Source organism: Tenrec ecaudatus, chromosome 4 (genome assembly GCF_050624435.1).
Source record: "Tenrec ecaudatus isolate mTenEca1 chromosome 4, mTenEca1.hap1, whole genome shotgun sequence".
NCBI lineage: Eukaryota > Metazoa > Chordata > Mammalia > Afrosoricida > Tenrecidae > Tenrec > Tenrec ecaudatus.
The window spans coordinates 98,883,999-98,902,219 of NC_134533.1; the positions used below are offsets into that span (position 1 = coordinate 98,883,999).

General features: G+C 39.5%; 1 protein-coding gene across 1 annotated transcript in view; it reads left to right on the plus strand.

The window, feature by feature from the left end:
• CEP126 (centrosomal protein 126) overlaps positions 1–18,221 on the plus strand; it is a 71,106-nt gene that overhangs the window by 10,659 nt on the left and 42,226 nt on the right. Inside the window, exons 2-4 of the mRNA XM_075546497.1 lie at positions 3,750–3,869; positions 12,850–12,995; positions 15,835–15,946. Coding sequence (XP_075402612.1) covers positions 3,750–3,869; positions 12,850–12,995; positions 15,835–15,946 — 378 coding nt within the window. The remainder of the gene's footprint in view (positions 1–3,749; positions 3,870–12,849; positions 12,996–15,834; positions 15,947–18,221) is intronic.

Below are 18,221 nucleotides of genomic sequence, written 5' to 3' on the forward strand. Positions count from 1 at the left end.
GTGGTTGTTTGCAGAGGCCATTGTGTTGCTTCTGACTCCTAGCAGTCCTAGGCACATCCAAACAGGGCACCACCCGGCCCGGGCCGTCCTCAGTTGTTAGTAGGTTTGAGCCCATCACCGCAGCCACTCTGTTCATCCAGCCTGTCACGGGCTCTTCTCACTGCCCCTCCACTTTGCCAAGCATGATAGCCTTCTCCAGAGATCGATCTCTCCTGTTAACATGGCCAAAGTATCTGAGAAGAAATCTCACCATTCTGCAATGAGCACTCTGGCTCTTCCAAGACAGGTCTGTTTGTTCTTTGGCAGTCCATGGTGCTTTCAGCATTCTTCACCAGCACCCTAGTTCAAATCTTCCATTTCCTTATTCAGTGTCCAACTTCCACATGCCATCTGAGGTCATTGAAAATACCATGGTTTGGGTCAGGCCCATCTTAGTCCTTGAAGTAACATCCTTGCTTTTCAACATTTTAAAGAGGTCTGGTGCAGCGGATTTACCACTGCAATGTGTCATTTGAGTTCTTGACTGCTGCTTCCATGAGCATTGATTATGGATCCAAGCAGAATGAAATCCGTGACAACTTCCACCTTTTCCCCATTTATCATAATGTTACCTATTGGTCCAGTTGTGAAGAGTTTAGTTTCTTTATATTGAGTTGCAATCCATTCTGAAGACTGCAATCCTTGGTCTTCATCAGGCGGTGCCTCCGGCCCGTCTCACTTGCAGCAAGCAAGGTTGTGTCATCTGCTTATCCCGGGTTGTTAATGAGCCTTCCTCCAATCCTGATGCCACATTCTTCTTCACATAATCCAGCTTCTCTGATGATTTGCTCAACCTACATATCGAATAAATAAGATGAGAAGATACAACCCTGACACACACCTTTCCTGACTTTAAACCAGGCATTAGTCTCTTGTTCTAGTAACTCAACTGCCTCTTGATCCATGGGCAGGGTCCTCATGAGCACAATGAAGTGTTCTGGGATTCCCATTCTTCCCAAGGCCGTCCATAGTTTGTTATGATCCACACAGTCAATGCCTTAGCATAGTCAATAAAACACAGACTTCTCTCAGGTATTCTCTGCTTTGAACTATGATCCATCTGATATCCCTTGTTCCATGTCCTCTTCTGAATCTCCTGAACCTCTGGCAGTTCCCTATTAATGTATTGCTGCAAGGATGATATTGATCCCTAATTTGCATATTTTTTTGAATGAAAAATCTCTTCCAGTCAGCTGGCCAAGTAATTATCTTCCAAATGTATTGGCATGGAGGAGTGAGATCTTCATTAGCATGTTGAAACATTTTAGTTGGTATTCCATCAATTCCTGGAGCCTTGTTTTTGGCTTATACCTTCAGTTCAGCATGGACTTATTCTATACCGTTGGTTCTTTCTCTTTTACTACCTCCTTAAAATGGTAGAATGTCAACTAGTTCTTTTTAGTACATTGACTTTGTATTCTTTCTATCTTTTTTTAATGCTTTCTGCATCACTGAATATTTTGCCCATAGAATTTTTTAATGTTGCAACTCAAGGCTTAATTTTTTTTTCTTGAGTTCTTTCTGTTTAAGATTTGCTGAGCATGCACTTCCTTTTTTAGTTTTCTAACTCCAGACCTTCGTATATTTATTATTATTATTATTATAGCGTACTTTGTCTCCTTGAGGTGCCCTTTGAAATTTTCTGTTCAACTCTTTTTGACTTCATCATTTTTTCCATGTGCCTTAGATCCTCTACAATTAAGAGCAAGCTTTGGAGTCTCTTCTGACATCCACTTTGACCTTTTCTTTCTTTCCTGTCTTTTTAATGACCTTTTGATTTCTTCATCCAGCTCATCGGGTATTTTGTCATTAGTGTTTAATGCATCAAATCTGCTCTTGAGACATTCCCGGAATTTAGGTGGGTTAGATCCAGATATTTTTATTCTTGGACTTTTAAAAAATGTTTTCTTCAGCTTCAACCTGAACTTATATGTGAGCAATTGGTAATCCGTTCCACTGACAGCCCCTGACCTGCCTTTAGCTGCTAATATTGAGCTTCTCCATTGTCTCGTCCCACAATTGTCAATTTGATTTCTGTGGATTCCATCTGGAGAAGTCCGTGTGTAGAGTTACTGTTTATGTTGTTTAAAAAAAAGGTATTTGTGATGAAGAAGTCATTGGTCTTGTGAAATTCTGTCGCACAATCTCCAACTTCATTTCTATTGCCAAGATCATATTTTGTAACTGCTGTTCCTTCCTATTTCCAGTTTTTACAATTGCCAATAATTATCAATGCATCTCAGTTGCATGTCTGATCAGTTTCAGACTGAAGAAGTTGGTGGAATTCTTCAATTTTACATCACTAGCTTTAGTGGTTGTTGTATAAATTTGAATAATGGTTATATTGATTGAATTTCTTTGCATGCAAATCGACATTTCCCTATCACAGACAACATTAGACATCAATGTTGATCTTGAAATGTCCCTTTTGACCATGAATATATCACCATTCTCTTGATTATGTCGTTCCTGGCTTAGTAAACCATATGTTTCTGATTCAACATGGTCAATGCCAGTGCATTTCGGCTGACTAATGCCTAGAATATAAATCTTTATGTGTTCCATTTCAGTTGTAATGTTTTCAGTCTCATACTTTGTACATTCCTGGTTCCGGTTATTAATTTATGTTTGCAGCTGTGTCTTCTCATTTTGAGTCATGCCTCGTCGGCTAATGAAGGTCCCACAGGCTTTAGTCCAACTGGCTTTTCTCATCCACCTCATTTCGGCCAACTACTTTGACAAGGCAGCTCTTCCTCGTCTTTTGAGAGTCTTCTAACCTGAGGGGCTCATCGTCTGGCTCTATCTCGGACTATGTTCTCCTTCTATTCATCAAGTTTTTAGGAACTGACCATGTTTTGATGCGATCCATAGGGCTTTCCAGGGCTGATTCCTCAGAAGTAGAGAGCCAATCCCTTCCTTGTAGTCTCTTAGTCTGGAAGCTCTGCCGAAACCTGTTCACTTTGGGTGACCCTGCTGGTATTGAAATGCCGGTGACATAGCCTTCAGCGTCACAACAACACCCAAGCTTTCATAGTACAACAAACTGACAGACAATTGGTGGATAAACTTCATAGTTACCTAAGAAGGACATTTGGCCCTCAATTTCATAAACTGGAAAAATCAATTAAGTCCATCCATACAATCTATTTAAGCAAAACTACATTTTGTATAATAAATGTCAAGTTAAGGGATGATTATGGTAACCAAAATGTTAATTTTCTTTGACAACTTTCTGGATTAGCAGATTACTATGCATGGTTTTTCTAGTGTTCATTTTGGAACCTATCAATAAATCATTAACTTTGTGAATTACTAAACTCTTTTCCCACTTATTCCAGGTATAGTCCTTTTATTGAACATAACTTCCAAACTTTAAAGGATCTGTTGAACTGCTTGATTCATATACTTTCTACCTGTGTTATATAATGCCCTTTTCCCCTCATTTTTCTATGAAGACACCTAAGATGGTCTTGTGCTATTAAGATATAGAGCCTCTTTCAAGATAGAGCCTCTTTCTCTTAGCGCGTGATTTCTGAAAACTAATTAGTTTGTTTTGTTTTCAGGGAAAAGTGAGATATGTGTACACATGCTAATTATCGCATTAAAACATTACATCATTTGCAAGAGACTTTAGTTATATTCATCAGATAGCATTGGTGCTCATCCAGTAAAGACATAAACCATTGTCCTTAACTTAATACTACTATTAGAGATATGAAATTTCATCTAGACAAAAATTTAGAAGAAGAGCGCCAGATATTACTGCAGCAACAAAAAATATGTCGAAATCGAGCACGTAAATATTTTGTGGAGTCAAACCGAAGAAAAAAGTAAGTAACTATATTCTACTCAGTGCTGTAGAATTTTCAACGTCATTGTAAATTAGCAATTTCTCTAGTTGATAGCATTCTAGCCTAAACTACGACAGTGCTTTACATATAAAATATTGATTTTTGTGACTATACATTTCATAATCTTTCTATCTAAAGCACAAGGATGGTGATGTATTGTCTAGTTCACTGACTATGAGAGTTTTTTCCTGTCTTAAAACTGTTGTTTCAATGTCATATATACTTCTTTCAATGGCCACAGAGTATATTATTTTATATAGCATTTTATGATGAACTTAAATATTGTAAATATTGCCATTAGTATTTTATTTCTAACAGAATACCCTGTAATTTTGATTTATTAATCACTTTCATATTAATTTTCTACATGTGCTATTTCTAACCAGAGAAGTCAGGAAGAATATAAATATTAGAACAAATATGTCAGGGGCTGAAGAAGGAGCTTTCTATGGAAACTAGAACCCAAAATAAAGTAGAAATTCAAACCATATAATCACTGCTTAACATTTTTAAGAACTTGTTTAAATTATTGGATTTTTAATTTTTTTTAGACAATAACTGGCCATTTTTAACGTTGTTTTTTACTGCATTTACTGTCATTTCTTCAGTACACGATTGGCCGAAAATCCCTAGAGCTTATTAACTACATCACTGGCATATGCTGCAAATCCCATTTGGGAACTACAAAATTGTTTACCTGTGGTTTTTATTCCTTGGCATTACATGGTTCTTTGTATTAACTATTTCAATGTTTGTAGTAGTTGAATTTCTTTAATGAAACTTTTGTTTTGTTTTGTTTTTCATGTGTTTGTTTTCTTTTCCTCTTACCTTTTCTCTCCTAGAGGGACCGGTGGCAGGCATACAAATAGGGATTCAGTAAATCATGGGGACTAGGACATGTGTTGAAAGGCTTTGAGTCTAGGTAGGGTTAAGCCTGAGTTTGTGAGCCACAGCACAAACCTCAGTTTTCTCAATTATGATTGAAATAGCATATATATCAACAGTTGGTTGTCTAGAGCAAAGGTAATGGGAAGACAAGCACTTGAAAACATGTAAAAATATTTATCACAATAATATATATATATCACGCTGTTTGGCATACATACTTCTTATTAATCAATTATATTGATTCATGAATTAGTGTTTTCAGTTGTATCTTTTCCAATAACTTCTCTGTAAAATAAAAGGCTTACATTCAGAAATTGATTCACAACTTTCCAACTACTCTTTAAGCACTCATAAGAATTCTGATGTAGAAAGCATTATGAAGAAAATCGGTTTAAAATTCTAAGAGTGAGAAAATTTTCTAATATAATTGTATTACATTTTATTTTTCCATGACCCTAAAGTACTACAAAAAGTCTGTATTGAGCCTAATCATCTGTCTCCAAAGGTGATCGTTTACAAAAGGAGCCCAGTGATTGGTATTCTGAGTTCAGAGGATGTCTATTATTTTGGCCTTTTATAACATGCCTCTTCTATCCATTTTGGCTTTACATCATCTAAGTCACTGCTCTCCACTCACGTGATGGTCGCAGGATTATTTTAAGTATTTCTTTCTGTGAGCAAAGACAATGACCACTTGTTGGTTAAACTTTGCCACAGTTAGTGTTGTGTCTCCAGTAGACAAGTATCCCCCTGTGCTCTTACTTCCATGACTTGCTTAAAATCCTATACACTTTTAGTTTTTATTTACTACTTTCTTGCTTTTTTGTTTCAATAATTTTGTTCTCTTAAATTCTGTGCCTTTGTCACATTAAGCTTTCTATTTCCTGGTAGCTCTAGGATGAGTCTCCTCTGTTTCCCTCTAAGAAGCTCCCTTTGTCTTTCTGCTCCAACAGGCACAGCTCTTACCTCCCCTGTTGTCCCTGCTTCTGTTTTACCCATTACGTTTCCATAGAACATCCTCAAAGAACTGCCTGATATTTTACCATTGTTTGTTACTGTTAAATCAGTGCCAACACAGAGCAACCTCGTGTGTGCGGAATAGAACTCCATGATTTCAATGACTAAATTTTTTGGAAGTAGATCAACAGTCCTTTCTTCCACTTTTATTATATAAGCATAAAGAAAATACATGGATTTATGTCTTTGAGTGTACTACTCAGACCTATTTATTGATAAATAAGTGAGTGGATATCACTTACTCATCAAACAAGCATAGTCTCATTGATACCATCGGTTCAGCATAATACCAAAGAATCTATTTTGTTGAATCTATTCTACAATTAAACCTTAGAAAATAGAAATAATATAATGTGAGCTCATGAGGAAAATTAAGTTAGTTTTTAAGACAAGTTAAGAGTCATCAGATCACTTGAATCACTATAAGTGAAAAGAGAGCTAGAACTCGTGGGACTGCCTTGTTTTTCCAAGTCTTGCAAGTTTTCCACCTTTGACAGGGCGCCGTCTTACCACTTTGCTATTACTCCTGTTAGTGGAGGACAGTTGCGTTTTCCTTCTGACAGCATTCTGCCTTATACATCTCTGGCTTTCACAGCTTTCACTGTACACTCATATATTGTCTGAGCATGTTAGTGTTTTCAGGATTCTCCTCCTCTAAGGTTGGGATAAAAGAAGAGAGAGAAAAGGCATTTACTACTATATTATTCCCAAGTCCTGAGAGCCCTACCCAGTCTGCCTCCTCCTCTCTACTGTTCAGTCTTCCTGTGTCTGTTACATATAACATGCTGGGTTTTCAGTTGTGCTTAGTGGGGGAACAGTGCAAAGTATGTCTAATCCTGGAAGCAGAAGTTATTTCTTTTTGATGTTAGTATTTTTCCCTCTAGAAATGTTGTTGCTTCTCTTTTTTGAAATTTCTAATACATTTTAACTTAGAAAACAGAGAATTCTGTCAGAATTAAATCCAAGGTAGTAATAAATGGGCTGCCCCAGCTATCATTCTTGCATATTCTGATAAAGGTTCTACAGAAGACTCCTGATGAGAAGTGGGGAAATGCAGAAGAAAATTCCAAAGTAGGATCCAGACATTCTGGGGCTGGATGAATCCCTGAAACTGAGATAACTTTTACACCTCAAATAAAAAATACTCTCTGACATCTTCTTTAAACCCAACAATAGGCTAGTTTAATTAGAAAGAATGTTGCCTGGAGTTTTGTGCTCTTATGAAGAATGAAATTGAAAGCAGAAATCCAAAAGACCAGACAGGAGGCTTTGGGCCCAAGACTTTGTGAGTAAGTTAGATTGGTTCAGAAAAGTAGAGTGAAGAGCCTATGTGACATAACCAGTACCACAAAATCATAGTTGTAGAAATCATTGGATGGGTGTGTGTGTATTTTCAACAACAATAAAATTAATATGAAATGGACTGTGAGTTAAGTACCTAAGAGACTATACATTTTCATTGGTGGGTATGAAGTTTACTTGATTATTATTGCCATGTCCAGTTGGCTGACAGGTCAGCCTTTAACGATGTGAGGCACTAGTTTTCATTGATATTATGTACATTGCTAAAGTTGATGGGGCATGTTCCCCTCAAAGAGTGTTTTATAGGTCTTTTTTATTGACCTCTTATTTGATTTCTTTTTCAGACAACTAAAAGACAATCAGTTGGAAAATAGGATTTGAGGTTGAGCTTTGGGGAGATTTCATTTAATTTTCAGTCCTGGCAAGCATGAGATTAATAATCTGAAACAATAGGTTTCTTAGCCAGTGAAAGCTCACAGCATACTGTCGAGTTTAGTGTCATTTCTTATAGGCTACTGGCATTTAGTTGTTAAAAATGTTGCATGCTATTATGTTCTTGAAAACTACTCTTTCTCTTCCCTGCCTTTTACATTTGAAAATATTTGTCCCTATTTTCAAACATCTTTCATTTTTAATCTTCTTGAATTAGGGTTGTATTTCGGTCTTACATTTGGTTATATCTCTAGAGAGTTGTAGCTACTACCTAAATCCATCCATCAAAAAGACAGTGCCTCCTAAAAGGCAAGCACTCCCGCTCACTCGGTCTCAGCCTCTCCCAGGGCTCCAGGTGCTCCCGGCACCAGTGCTTAGCTTTCACTGTTACAGAACGCTGTTGCCATGCTGCTTACTTGTTCACTACTAAAGGGTGTCCTAACAGAAGAACATGACCTCCCACAGCTGTGGATTCCTGGGAAACCCAAAGTGCGTGGCATATGGCCATCAATTGATGAGAGGGTGGCTCACTCTGAACCGAAGCCCTATGCTTGTTTCATGAGGCAGAATTTCACATGTAAACAGACCCTTCAAAGTGGTTAAAGGGATGATTCTGGAGTTGGAAAGTAGCAACATCCTTTCCCAACTCTCAGCCCTGCAATGATAGAAGAGCTTACGTTTTCACTGCCAGTCCCTTCTGTTCTCACAGGACTTTCCATAATGTCGGGTACATACCAGCCCAAAAGGCACTCGGTAACTCGCCATTGAAGGGGTGAGGAAAGATCCATCCCCTTGAGAAAATCAAACCCACTATTAGGGAGCCTGTCACTGAGTCCAGGAGTGGAAACTTCTGCTTGGTGCTCATTTCCATTCAAGTTCAATTTGATTCAAGTACAGTATAGGCTTTCTGTCTTTCCTGTGATCCTGACAAGTGCTCTTCAAAACTACTTGGACTGTGTGCATTTTAGCCCAGAGAACGGGGCCATTGTAGGACAATATGAAATGTCAGTGATGCTAATTTGTTATCAAATGACCTCTGGCTATAAGTAGGTGATTACCACCTCATATATCAGAAATTATTAACCTATTATTCCTGATGGATAAACCTGAAACTGGCGGTATTCATTCAGTTTCTTAAACTTGCTAAGTGTTTTCTTTCTGTCTAGGCCCCATGTGCTCCCCAATCCTGCAGCTCAGCCTACCACTACTTCTGCCTAGGGGCTTCTTACCATTGTTGGCATGGCTGCTCTTATTCTGAACATTTTAGCCTAAATGTCTTTATCTCCTAAGAAATACTCTGTTTAGCTAATCCAAAGTGGGGAACCCTGTTCCTCCATCCCACATCAGAGTTCTCTTGCTTGATAACATCTTATGACAACAATTCTTTGTTGACTTGCTTTTTGTGTTTGCTTGCTCTCACTCTGATGACAAACTCACTGCCATTGAGTTGATTCTGACTCATCGTGACCCAGCAGGACGGAATAGAACTGCCCGGTAACTCTAGGGGTGCAGCAACCCTCATCTGAGAGTTGTGGTCGTTCAACTGTTGACCTTCTGGTTAGCCGTCCAGCAGGTAGTGAGTGCCCACTGCCACCGGGGCTCCTCCCTCCCTCCCTCCCAAGATTGCAAATAACTGCATGGCTCGTGTTGGTTTTACCTACGCTTACATGTCCAGCAAATAAATTGCTGTCAAAATCGTAGGCAACTGCTTTTTAAAGTATCCTGATCATATCTGAAGTTGACATATGACTAAGCATTCATTCAGAAATTATTGATTCAGCATCTACCTACTGCAAAGCTTTGTGTTCAGCCCAGAAATTCCAGAAATCAAAATTTCAGTCTTTGCACTCAATAGATTTAGAATCTATTTATTCTTTTTAAAATAAATCTATTGTGTGCTTGCTTTATTCCAAATATTAGGCTATGTACTTACATAGGCAGGATCTTTCTTAAGGCATGTATAATCATAAAACCCATGCATAAAAGTAAATAATTACAATTTAATGAGATAAATACTATGATAAAGCTAGCCTAAGGATTCCATGGGAGGACAAACTTGTGTTAGGAATGGGTACCGGGAGCGGGTGCACTGAAGGAAAAGAGCAGGCTTACAGAAATGCCTATCAATCTAGTGTGTCATTGTTGTTGCTAGGTGCCCTGAGTCAGTTCCAGACCCAGCAACAGACCAAAGCATTGCATGGTCCTACACCAGCCTCACCATTGCGGCTGTGTTTGTCCCCATTGTTGCAGCCGGTCAGTGTGTCCGTCTGTCTTGTTGAGAGGCTTCCTCTTTTTCACTGAGGACCGACCTTATTAGTCATGATGTCCTGCATGCACTAGGCCAGGGCTCCTCAAACTTTTTAAACGGGGCCAGTTCACTGCCCCTCAGGCCCGTTGGAGGGCCGGACTATGGTTTTAAAAAAACTATGAACAAATTCCTATGCACACTGCACATATCTTATGTTGAAGTAAAAAAACAAATGGGGCAAAAAAAACACCGGGCGGTCCGGACAAATGTCCTGGGCGGGGTGCAGTCTGAGGACCGCTGCACTAGTGCCTTCTGCTAACATCGTTAGAGCTTGTCGAGCCAAGTCTTCCCATCCTCACTTGTAGGGCGCCTGCTGGCTGTACTGCTGCCACGGCAAAATTGTGTGTTCTTCTGGCAGTCCATACACACATAGTCAATATTCTTTGCCAACATCATAATTTAATAGATAAATTATTTTCCAGACTTCTTCATTCAATGTCCACCATTCACATGCTTGGTCATCTATTGAAATTGCATATTTCAGATCTAAAGTACCTTAGATCTAAAGTTTTCAAAGTGACATCATTGTTCTTTAACCTCCCCCCCCCTTTTTTTAACTTTTACTATAATTTAGGTGAAAATGTACATGCTGAATCAGTTTTCTCTTCAACAATTCATACACATCTTGTTTCCTGACATTTACAGCAATCTCTGCAGAATAACAGCACTCTTCCTACTTTCTCTGTGCTCCCCATTTCCGTGCATCCTTCTTTTCTGACCCTTCCTGCTCTCTGAGTTTTGTCCCTGGGCAAATAGGGCCCTTTTCATGCTTGATTGTTTGAACGAGGCTTCTCCTCCCGAGCTTTGTGGTTCACCTTATCTGCCTTTCTACTGTTTCGCTGCAAATTGATACAGGGGTGACTCCAGTGACAGATGTACAGGCTCGCTGAGGGCTTCCACCAGCTAAGTCTGGTTTTGTTTATGATTTGTAATTTTGTTCCACATTTTCTACTATATCCAGTACCTCGGGTGGTTGTCCTTTCCAGGGTGCTCAGCAGTGGTAACTGGGCACCCTCGAGCTCTGATCTCAGGATCATGGAGTCTGGGGCTCTCCAGTTCTCTTCACTTCTTTGGCTCTGGATGAGGAGAGATCAACAGTGCATCTTAGATGGCCACTCACAAACCTTTCCAATCCCAGGCTCTAGTCAATAGTCAAAGAGCTTTTTCTTTGTAGATTGGTTGCCAAGTGACCTTGATGTCCCAAGAACTATGGTACCCACAGGCCTAGGGATGCATTTTCTCAAGGTGTTCGGTTATATCCAAGAAGTTCTTATAACTCTTCCCCCAATGCATCAAATAATTTTAACAGTTTATTGGCATATAATTCACACATCATTACAGTTCAAGAGTTTAAACGTATAAAGAAAAGCATACAAAAAGGAAAGGTCAATAATGACAAAATAAAACCTAGAAAATCCTCAGTTGAAAGAGTAGCAGAAATTAATAAAAACTAAAACAGGTTTAAAACTGGTCAAATGCGAGAACAGATGATAAGGTGTTAAATTTTAAGCTAACTGCATCTGCATTAACACACTTTACACTGCACCATGTCTCATACCAAGGCTGTCCACATCCCTCGTCACTAGCCGGAGTGGAGGATTGATCCCAATCGCCTTCTGCAATCCCTGAGCACTTTGAAGCATGTTCCACACTACTCTCCGACTGCTTTCCGCCAGACAACAGAAAGCACAGGCTCCTGCTCAGAGGCACATGGAGCACACGCAAAATTCTTTTTACTTTTCCTGTGTTGAAATCCTATTTCTGTATTGAATGTATTAAAATTACTTTTGTCTTATTTGCCTTATGGCTACTAGACATTTTTAAATTGCATACACAGCTCATATTTTATTTCTAGACAGTGCTGTGCATGTCCCTGTAAGGAAGGTTTAGAGCAAGCAATCAGGTGGAAAGCTCATAAAGCTGCATTTGCATGGTACATATATTACATAATATTGAGGAGACATGCTTTATATTGAAGATCTTGGGGGATTCTTAAAGGAAATTACATTGGAAAATATAAAATCGTGTCCCTTCCTACGACACCACCACTACCCTCTGTGTCCTTCAGTGGCCCTATAGGTCTATAGCCCTACTTCCCAGAAGTAGAGTTCCCTAACTCTAAGTTACCGGTATGTGAGTTAGAATAATTCTAGAGGGAGGGAAGGTCTTCAAGCAGATGATGCATAGTTGTCTATGGTTCTCCAAAATCTCCCAAGGATCATCGCAACTACGCCCTCATCTTCCATCCCAAGGCAGGTGCCTTTGGAAATGCTCCACTAGTGAGTTCATTTTCCTCACATGCAGCAGGTAATGATCAAGTCACAGGCACACACATATGCAAATTTTTCAAGAACAAGTTACTTTTTCAAGAGAGTACTGTTCAAAGTGCAGAACAAACTACATAGGGACAGTTAGCAATAAATAAACAGGTATTGAAAATTTAGAAGTTGTTCAGACTTTGGCCAGTATTTATAACCAAGGGAATTGGGGGCTGTTAAAACTTCAAATTTTCAAGAGAATTTGAAAATCAAGGTATCTGTGAAAATTGTCTACATTTTAGCACAGTTCAAACCTAATAGGACAACCACTTTTAAACTTCTAACTAAAAGAAAACGAGGAGTATACAGTATTTTCCTAACAGCCCCATCATCTATAAGGCACAGTCCTTTTACCAAGAAAAGACTTAGAACCTTGTTAGAAAATAATTTTTCTACCATGTAGGTTGAGGATGCGAAGGAGTACATAGGCCTGCCAGAAATCAGAAAGGTACCAATGCACAATCTTCCCTTAGTTGCAAAAAGATTTGGATAAAGTTGGAAATTACCTCTTACAAAGAAACACATAAGTTCTTAACCACGGTCCCCTTTTTTTAACCTAAAAAGTATTGCTTCTCAGTAAATGAAATTTTTAATTAATTAAGATACTATTATATAGTAAATAGAGCACTTTCTGTGTTGGGGCTGTAGAAATGTATTCTCTAATTCTGTTATGTACTTTGTATTTTAAAAATAGGGCCTTTGAAGAAAAGCGGAAAGAGCAAGAAGAAAGAGAACAACAAATCAGAGAACAAATACTTCAACAAAGAAAACAGAAGTGTGAGGAAGCCACGGAAAGATTCCAGCGTGCCCACATCCCTCTTTCACAGCGTAGGAGAACAGGTGCCTGGCTCTCCTGAGTAGCAAGAGAACAGAAATGAGAGATGTCGCTTAGTACTTGATTAGAAAATACAGCGCCAAGAGACAAAGTGGAAGCTCACACTAAAAATGGTGTGCATGTCTTTTTGAGCAATAGGAATGTAACCAAATGGAAAAAGTAATTTGATTTAGGTTTTTAATTTAGGCAATATTTTGTTGCCTTTGGTAGTACCTTTTGAAACCAACTTACATTTCATCTTTTTACAATCGATTTAGTAAGTAGTTTAAGAAAAAGAAAATGTAACTCTTGGGCCACACTCATTCTGACATTTTATTCAGTTTGCTTTAAATTCTTATCTGAGATACTGACATGACAAAAAGAAAATCCACACAGTGATATAATCCAACAATCTAGGACCTCAAGTTAAAATTGAGAATTTAAATAGGCTGGTGCTTGGGTTATTGACTTTACATCTTTTCTTTCATTCTTTTTCTTTAAATACCTTAACTAAGCAGAATTAGCGAACAGGTGTCAAAGGTTCATTCAGAAAGAGGGCAGGCACCTTTAGCATTCAATGACATCTTGTACCATGTTCTTAGCCCTGGGCACAACTGAAATACAAAGCAATCTAACTGGACTCTACCCTTAAAGCTTTCCCAGCCTCGTTTGGATTTGAAAGTAACATAGGCAATAAGTAATAAGTGTCAAGATATGCATGATAAATGCTATGTAATGAAATGTATAAAGACGCTATGTAAAGGCATCAGGGCAGTTGACCTGAGGGAAATGATTGTAATGAAATCTTGAAGAAGGAGTACAAAGTGAAAATAGAAAGAGTATGCCAGGCGGAAAACGCTGCTTATACTACTGTGTGCATTTCAAGGTATCAGAAGCACAGGATAGGATTTTTTAAATGGGAAAAAAAAAGGATTTGTGCGTAGAAAAATTATTTGGAGCCAATTCCTAAAAAACTTTACATGTCATGCCAACAATTTTGTCTTTATCTGAAATGTACCCCACTTGTTTTTCTAACTGGAAAGCAAGCCATCACTGTGTCAGTAAGCAATACTGGATTTGAAGTCCTGCCCAAAATAACAGGGGCTTAAACTTGGGAATTTACTTTTCCCTCATGCAGTAAGTTTGGAGGTAGCAGTCAAAACTAGCTTGATGGCTATGCAGTGTCACTGAGGACCAGTGCTCTGAGTCCCACCCTCTAGAGTATGTGGCTTCTGTCTTTTCCCTTATGGTCACATTGGCCACTGGAGCTCCAACCGCTGTGTTCCTTCTGTGGGCGTGAAGAATCACGAAGGGGAAATGGCAAGGAGATGTCAGCACTTCCCATTCAATGCTTTCCTAGAAGAACCCTATCTACCTGCTTATAACTATTGGCAAATCCATTTGCAAAAGATGCTGAGAAATTTATTTTCATCTGGGTAAATTGCCATGTCTAAGCAATCTAAGGTCTAATTGCAAGGAGAAGAAAGAAATGAATATTAGGTAGGAACTAAGGTTCTCTGCTCTAATTAGATCTATTGGCTAGAAAGATAATGATGGTTGTAACATGGAAGATGGACTGAAGGGGAGAGAGCGAAATAGATCTGCCAGTTAGAAAGGCAGTTTACTAATTGCATCAAGAGTTTGTAAGGTCCCAAATTGAAGGTAGTATGCTGGGATGGCGGTAAGAGGTAATGAATTCAGCATATGGAGATAGCAGATAATCCACAGAGTTCGGTGACCGATTAGAGAAGAAAAACAGTGGGCACAGCAGTGAGCTTTTACACATTGTAAGCTGTCAACCCTTTTAAAATAGACTATTTTTGGGAGATGAAGGTCATAGTAATAAAGGTTACAAATAAGGACAGAATCAGGATAGCGATCCGAAAGGCCATTGGTGGCATTTCGAATGCACTGAAATTGAGTGGCATGACCTGTGCCTAAGGAGAAGTCCAGTCAGCCAGGGGAAGCCTGGGTCTGCCTCTTGAGAGAGACGAGGAGGGGAGATGCAGACTTAGTTGTGTAGAATGGAGATGAAGAATTCACTTCTGAGATAATAACTCCTAGGGACCCAGCCTTGGCAGGGGTTCCACACCTTCATGATGTTCACCTCCAGGAGCCCCAGTAGGTTTTGCACTTTGACAGCCAGAGAGAGAAAATCCCATTCTGCTTCTGGCAAAGGGAACGAGAAAATGCTGTGTGTTTACACAAATAACACATGGGTTTTTTTTTTAGGGCTTTAGCAACTTTTTTAAGCGGAAAAAAGTGCATTTACAAAAATAACAGGGGGCGAGGGTGCTATTGATTTGAAAAAAAATAAAATGGTAAAAGTCATGTACCCGGCATTATTTGTGTTAAGAATCTGTGACCGTCTTGATACAGTGCCCTGTTCTCCTGAATAAAAGCCTGTCTGTAAAATTTGAGGTCGCTTCAAAAAGTCATGGAAAAATAGAATTAAAACATAAGGGATTTTTTGTACAAAATTTTTAAGCCCCCCTTCTTCATATAAGGTACTCAGCAAACATTAGTTTGTGCTTTTATATAGTCTTCATTTTTTCATATATATTTTATCAGAAATGTTTAAGATTGTGAGGTCAAATTATGAAGGGTGTGTATTCTAGAATAAAGAGCCTAAAATTCTCTTTCCAGCTAAAATTTTTAAACTGATGAGAACCATGAGGAACCAGTGTCTCCTTTGGGAATTGAATATCTAAACTTCAAATATGTACACTATTCTTAAAAAAAAGTTTAATAAAAATTTTATAGTAATATTTTATCATTGACTAATTATAGGTCCAATATAAAGATACCATTGAGGGTGAGTTCATTCTGTTAATAATTTATCTTCCCCTCTTTATTATCCCTTAGTTTTTAAAAAAATAGTTCCTCCATTAGAAGAGGCCCTAAAACAAATTCAGGGATCCAGCTTAAAATCAGAATTAAATCTTCCCACGTCCCACAGATCAGCAGTTAACTGGAGGTAAGTAATTTATAATTGTGTGTGTAAATATTCTTATGTAACAATTATGTAGCTTTATGTTTTCTGAGTCTGTAAAGTTGCTTCTCACCTCTATTTGAATGCTTTCTATTTTATTCTAATGGTTTAAATTGATGTGTAGTAGCATGTGAATTGCTCCAAGAGTAAGGCAGAATTCTAATTAATTGTCTTTGGATTATAAATGCTGCCTACATTCAATACTGTTTTATGGAATTTATTATCAAAACAGGAGTCCTGGTGGCATAGTGGGTACACATTGGGCTGCTAACCGCAAGGTAGCAGCAGTTCAAAACCACCAGCCACTCCATGGGATAAAAATGAGACTCTACTCCCATAAAGATTTACAGTATCAGAAACTTACAGAGGCAGTTCTACCCTGTCCTGTCGGGTATATGAGACAGAACTGACTCTGTGACAGTGAGTTTGAGTGTTATTATCATAACTACTTTAAAATATTGAAACTGGTATTACTCATCTTTTCTGAGAAGAGAAAGTTCTGTTGAATTGTAGCAATCAATATTTAGGTAACAGATGCTTAGAGAGGAAATGGGCTTTTCCTCACAGGAGGTCTTTCCTGGCTATCGCGATAAAGCTCTAGTGTCTCCTACTTCTTCCTGGGTGACTTAAGAACAATGGGATGGACCATCCAGCCACTGGGTACTCTCTTAACATCTGGATTTATTTATTCTAAATATCTGTTGAAGCTTCTGGAATGGTGGTCCCCTTGTGTATTAGGCAGTGTTCTCTAAAGAAACAAAACCAGGACACTTATGATTAGATAGATAGATAGATAGATAGATAGATAGATAGATAGATAGATAGATAGATAGATAGATAGATAGATAGGTTTATACAGCGAGAAAGAATATAACTGCTAATTAGTTCACTCAGCAGTACAGAGGGCTCAGTTCAACTCACTTTTGGGGAACAGTTAGATACTGAAGGTCCTTCAACTCACACAGAATGCCAATCCAAGGCCAGCAGAGTCTGCCCTCAGGCAGAGTGGGACCACAGGCAGTAAGCAGACAGCAAGGTGGCGGGGGGGGGGGGACTTTCAGGTTCGAGGGAGCATAGAGAATCGCAGGCCCTGTTGGGGTCTTGAGCTGTAGCAATGCACACATGGTGACATATTCCACCAGCAGCATGGCTAAGCACAGCAAAGCGACACAATCCAGGGGTTGTCTTGGCCCACAGGTAGTACAGCACGTGGTTGAGGCAAAGAACTAGCTCAGGCAGTAGTAGCACATTGGTCCAATCTCCAGGGATTAAGCCTGCTTCAGAGAGCATGTATCTCGGTTGCCCACCAATCAAGCTGCAACCTGATTAAACTCCGCTCAACATGTTCCTATGGAGGCCTGGTCGGCCCAATAAACCTATCACACCTTGTGGCAGAGTAGAACTTTGCTCCACAGAGTTTTCAATGGTTTTGCTTAATTGTTTAAGTAGAATAACAGATCTTTCTTCTGTGGCACCTTTGGATTGATGCGAACTGCTAAACATTAACAGTTTGCATCCCCCAGAGGAATATAAAAACCCTCTGTTCCCAAGCCAATTCTGATTATAGAACAGAGTAGAACTACGTCCACAAGTTTCCAAGGCTACAAATCTTCATGGGAGCAGATTCCCTCCTCTTTCTCCCTTAAAGCAGCTGGTGGGTTCCAACCACCACCCTTTCTGTTAGAAGCCCGAGTGCACCATTGGTGGGAAACCAAGTGCGGTGGGAAGCCAGCAAGAAGAGTAATTATTGAATATCTCCTCAATCATCCTCCCAGTTCCTGCCACTTAATGCTTTTCATTGTCTAAAACCGGCCAAATATCAGAGGAGAAGGGGTCATTCATTCTGTGAAACACAGAACCAATTGGAAAGCTGTAGGAAGTGGCCCTTGGAGGTGCAAAGAGAGAAGGCCAGTAATAGTTCACAACAAAGAAGGCATTGGCATGGTGAAGTGGGGTGGTGAAGTGGGGTGGTGAAGTGGCATGGTGAAGTGGCATGGTGAGGTGGGGTGGTGAAGTGGGATGGTGAGGTGGCATGGTGAGGTGGGGTGGTGAAGTGGGATGGTGAGGTGGCATGGTGAGGTGGGGTTGTGAAGTGGGATGGTGAATTGGCATGGTGAGGTGGGATGGTGAGGTGGCATGGTGAGGTAGGATGGTGAGGGGGGATGGTGAGGTGGGATGATGAGGTGGGATGGTGAAGTGGGATGGTGAGGTGGGTTGATGAGGTGGGATGGTGAAGTGGGATGGTGAGGTGGCATGGTGA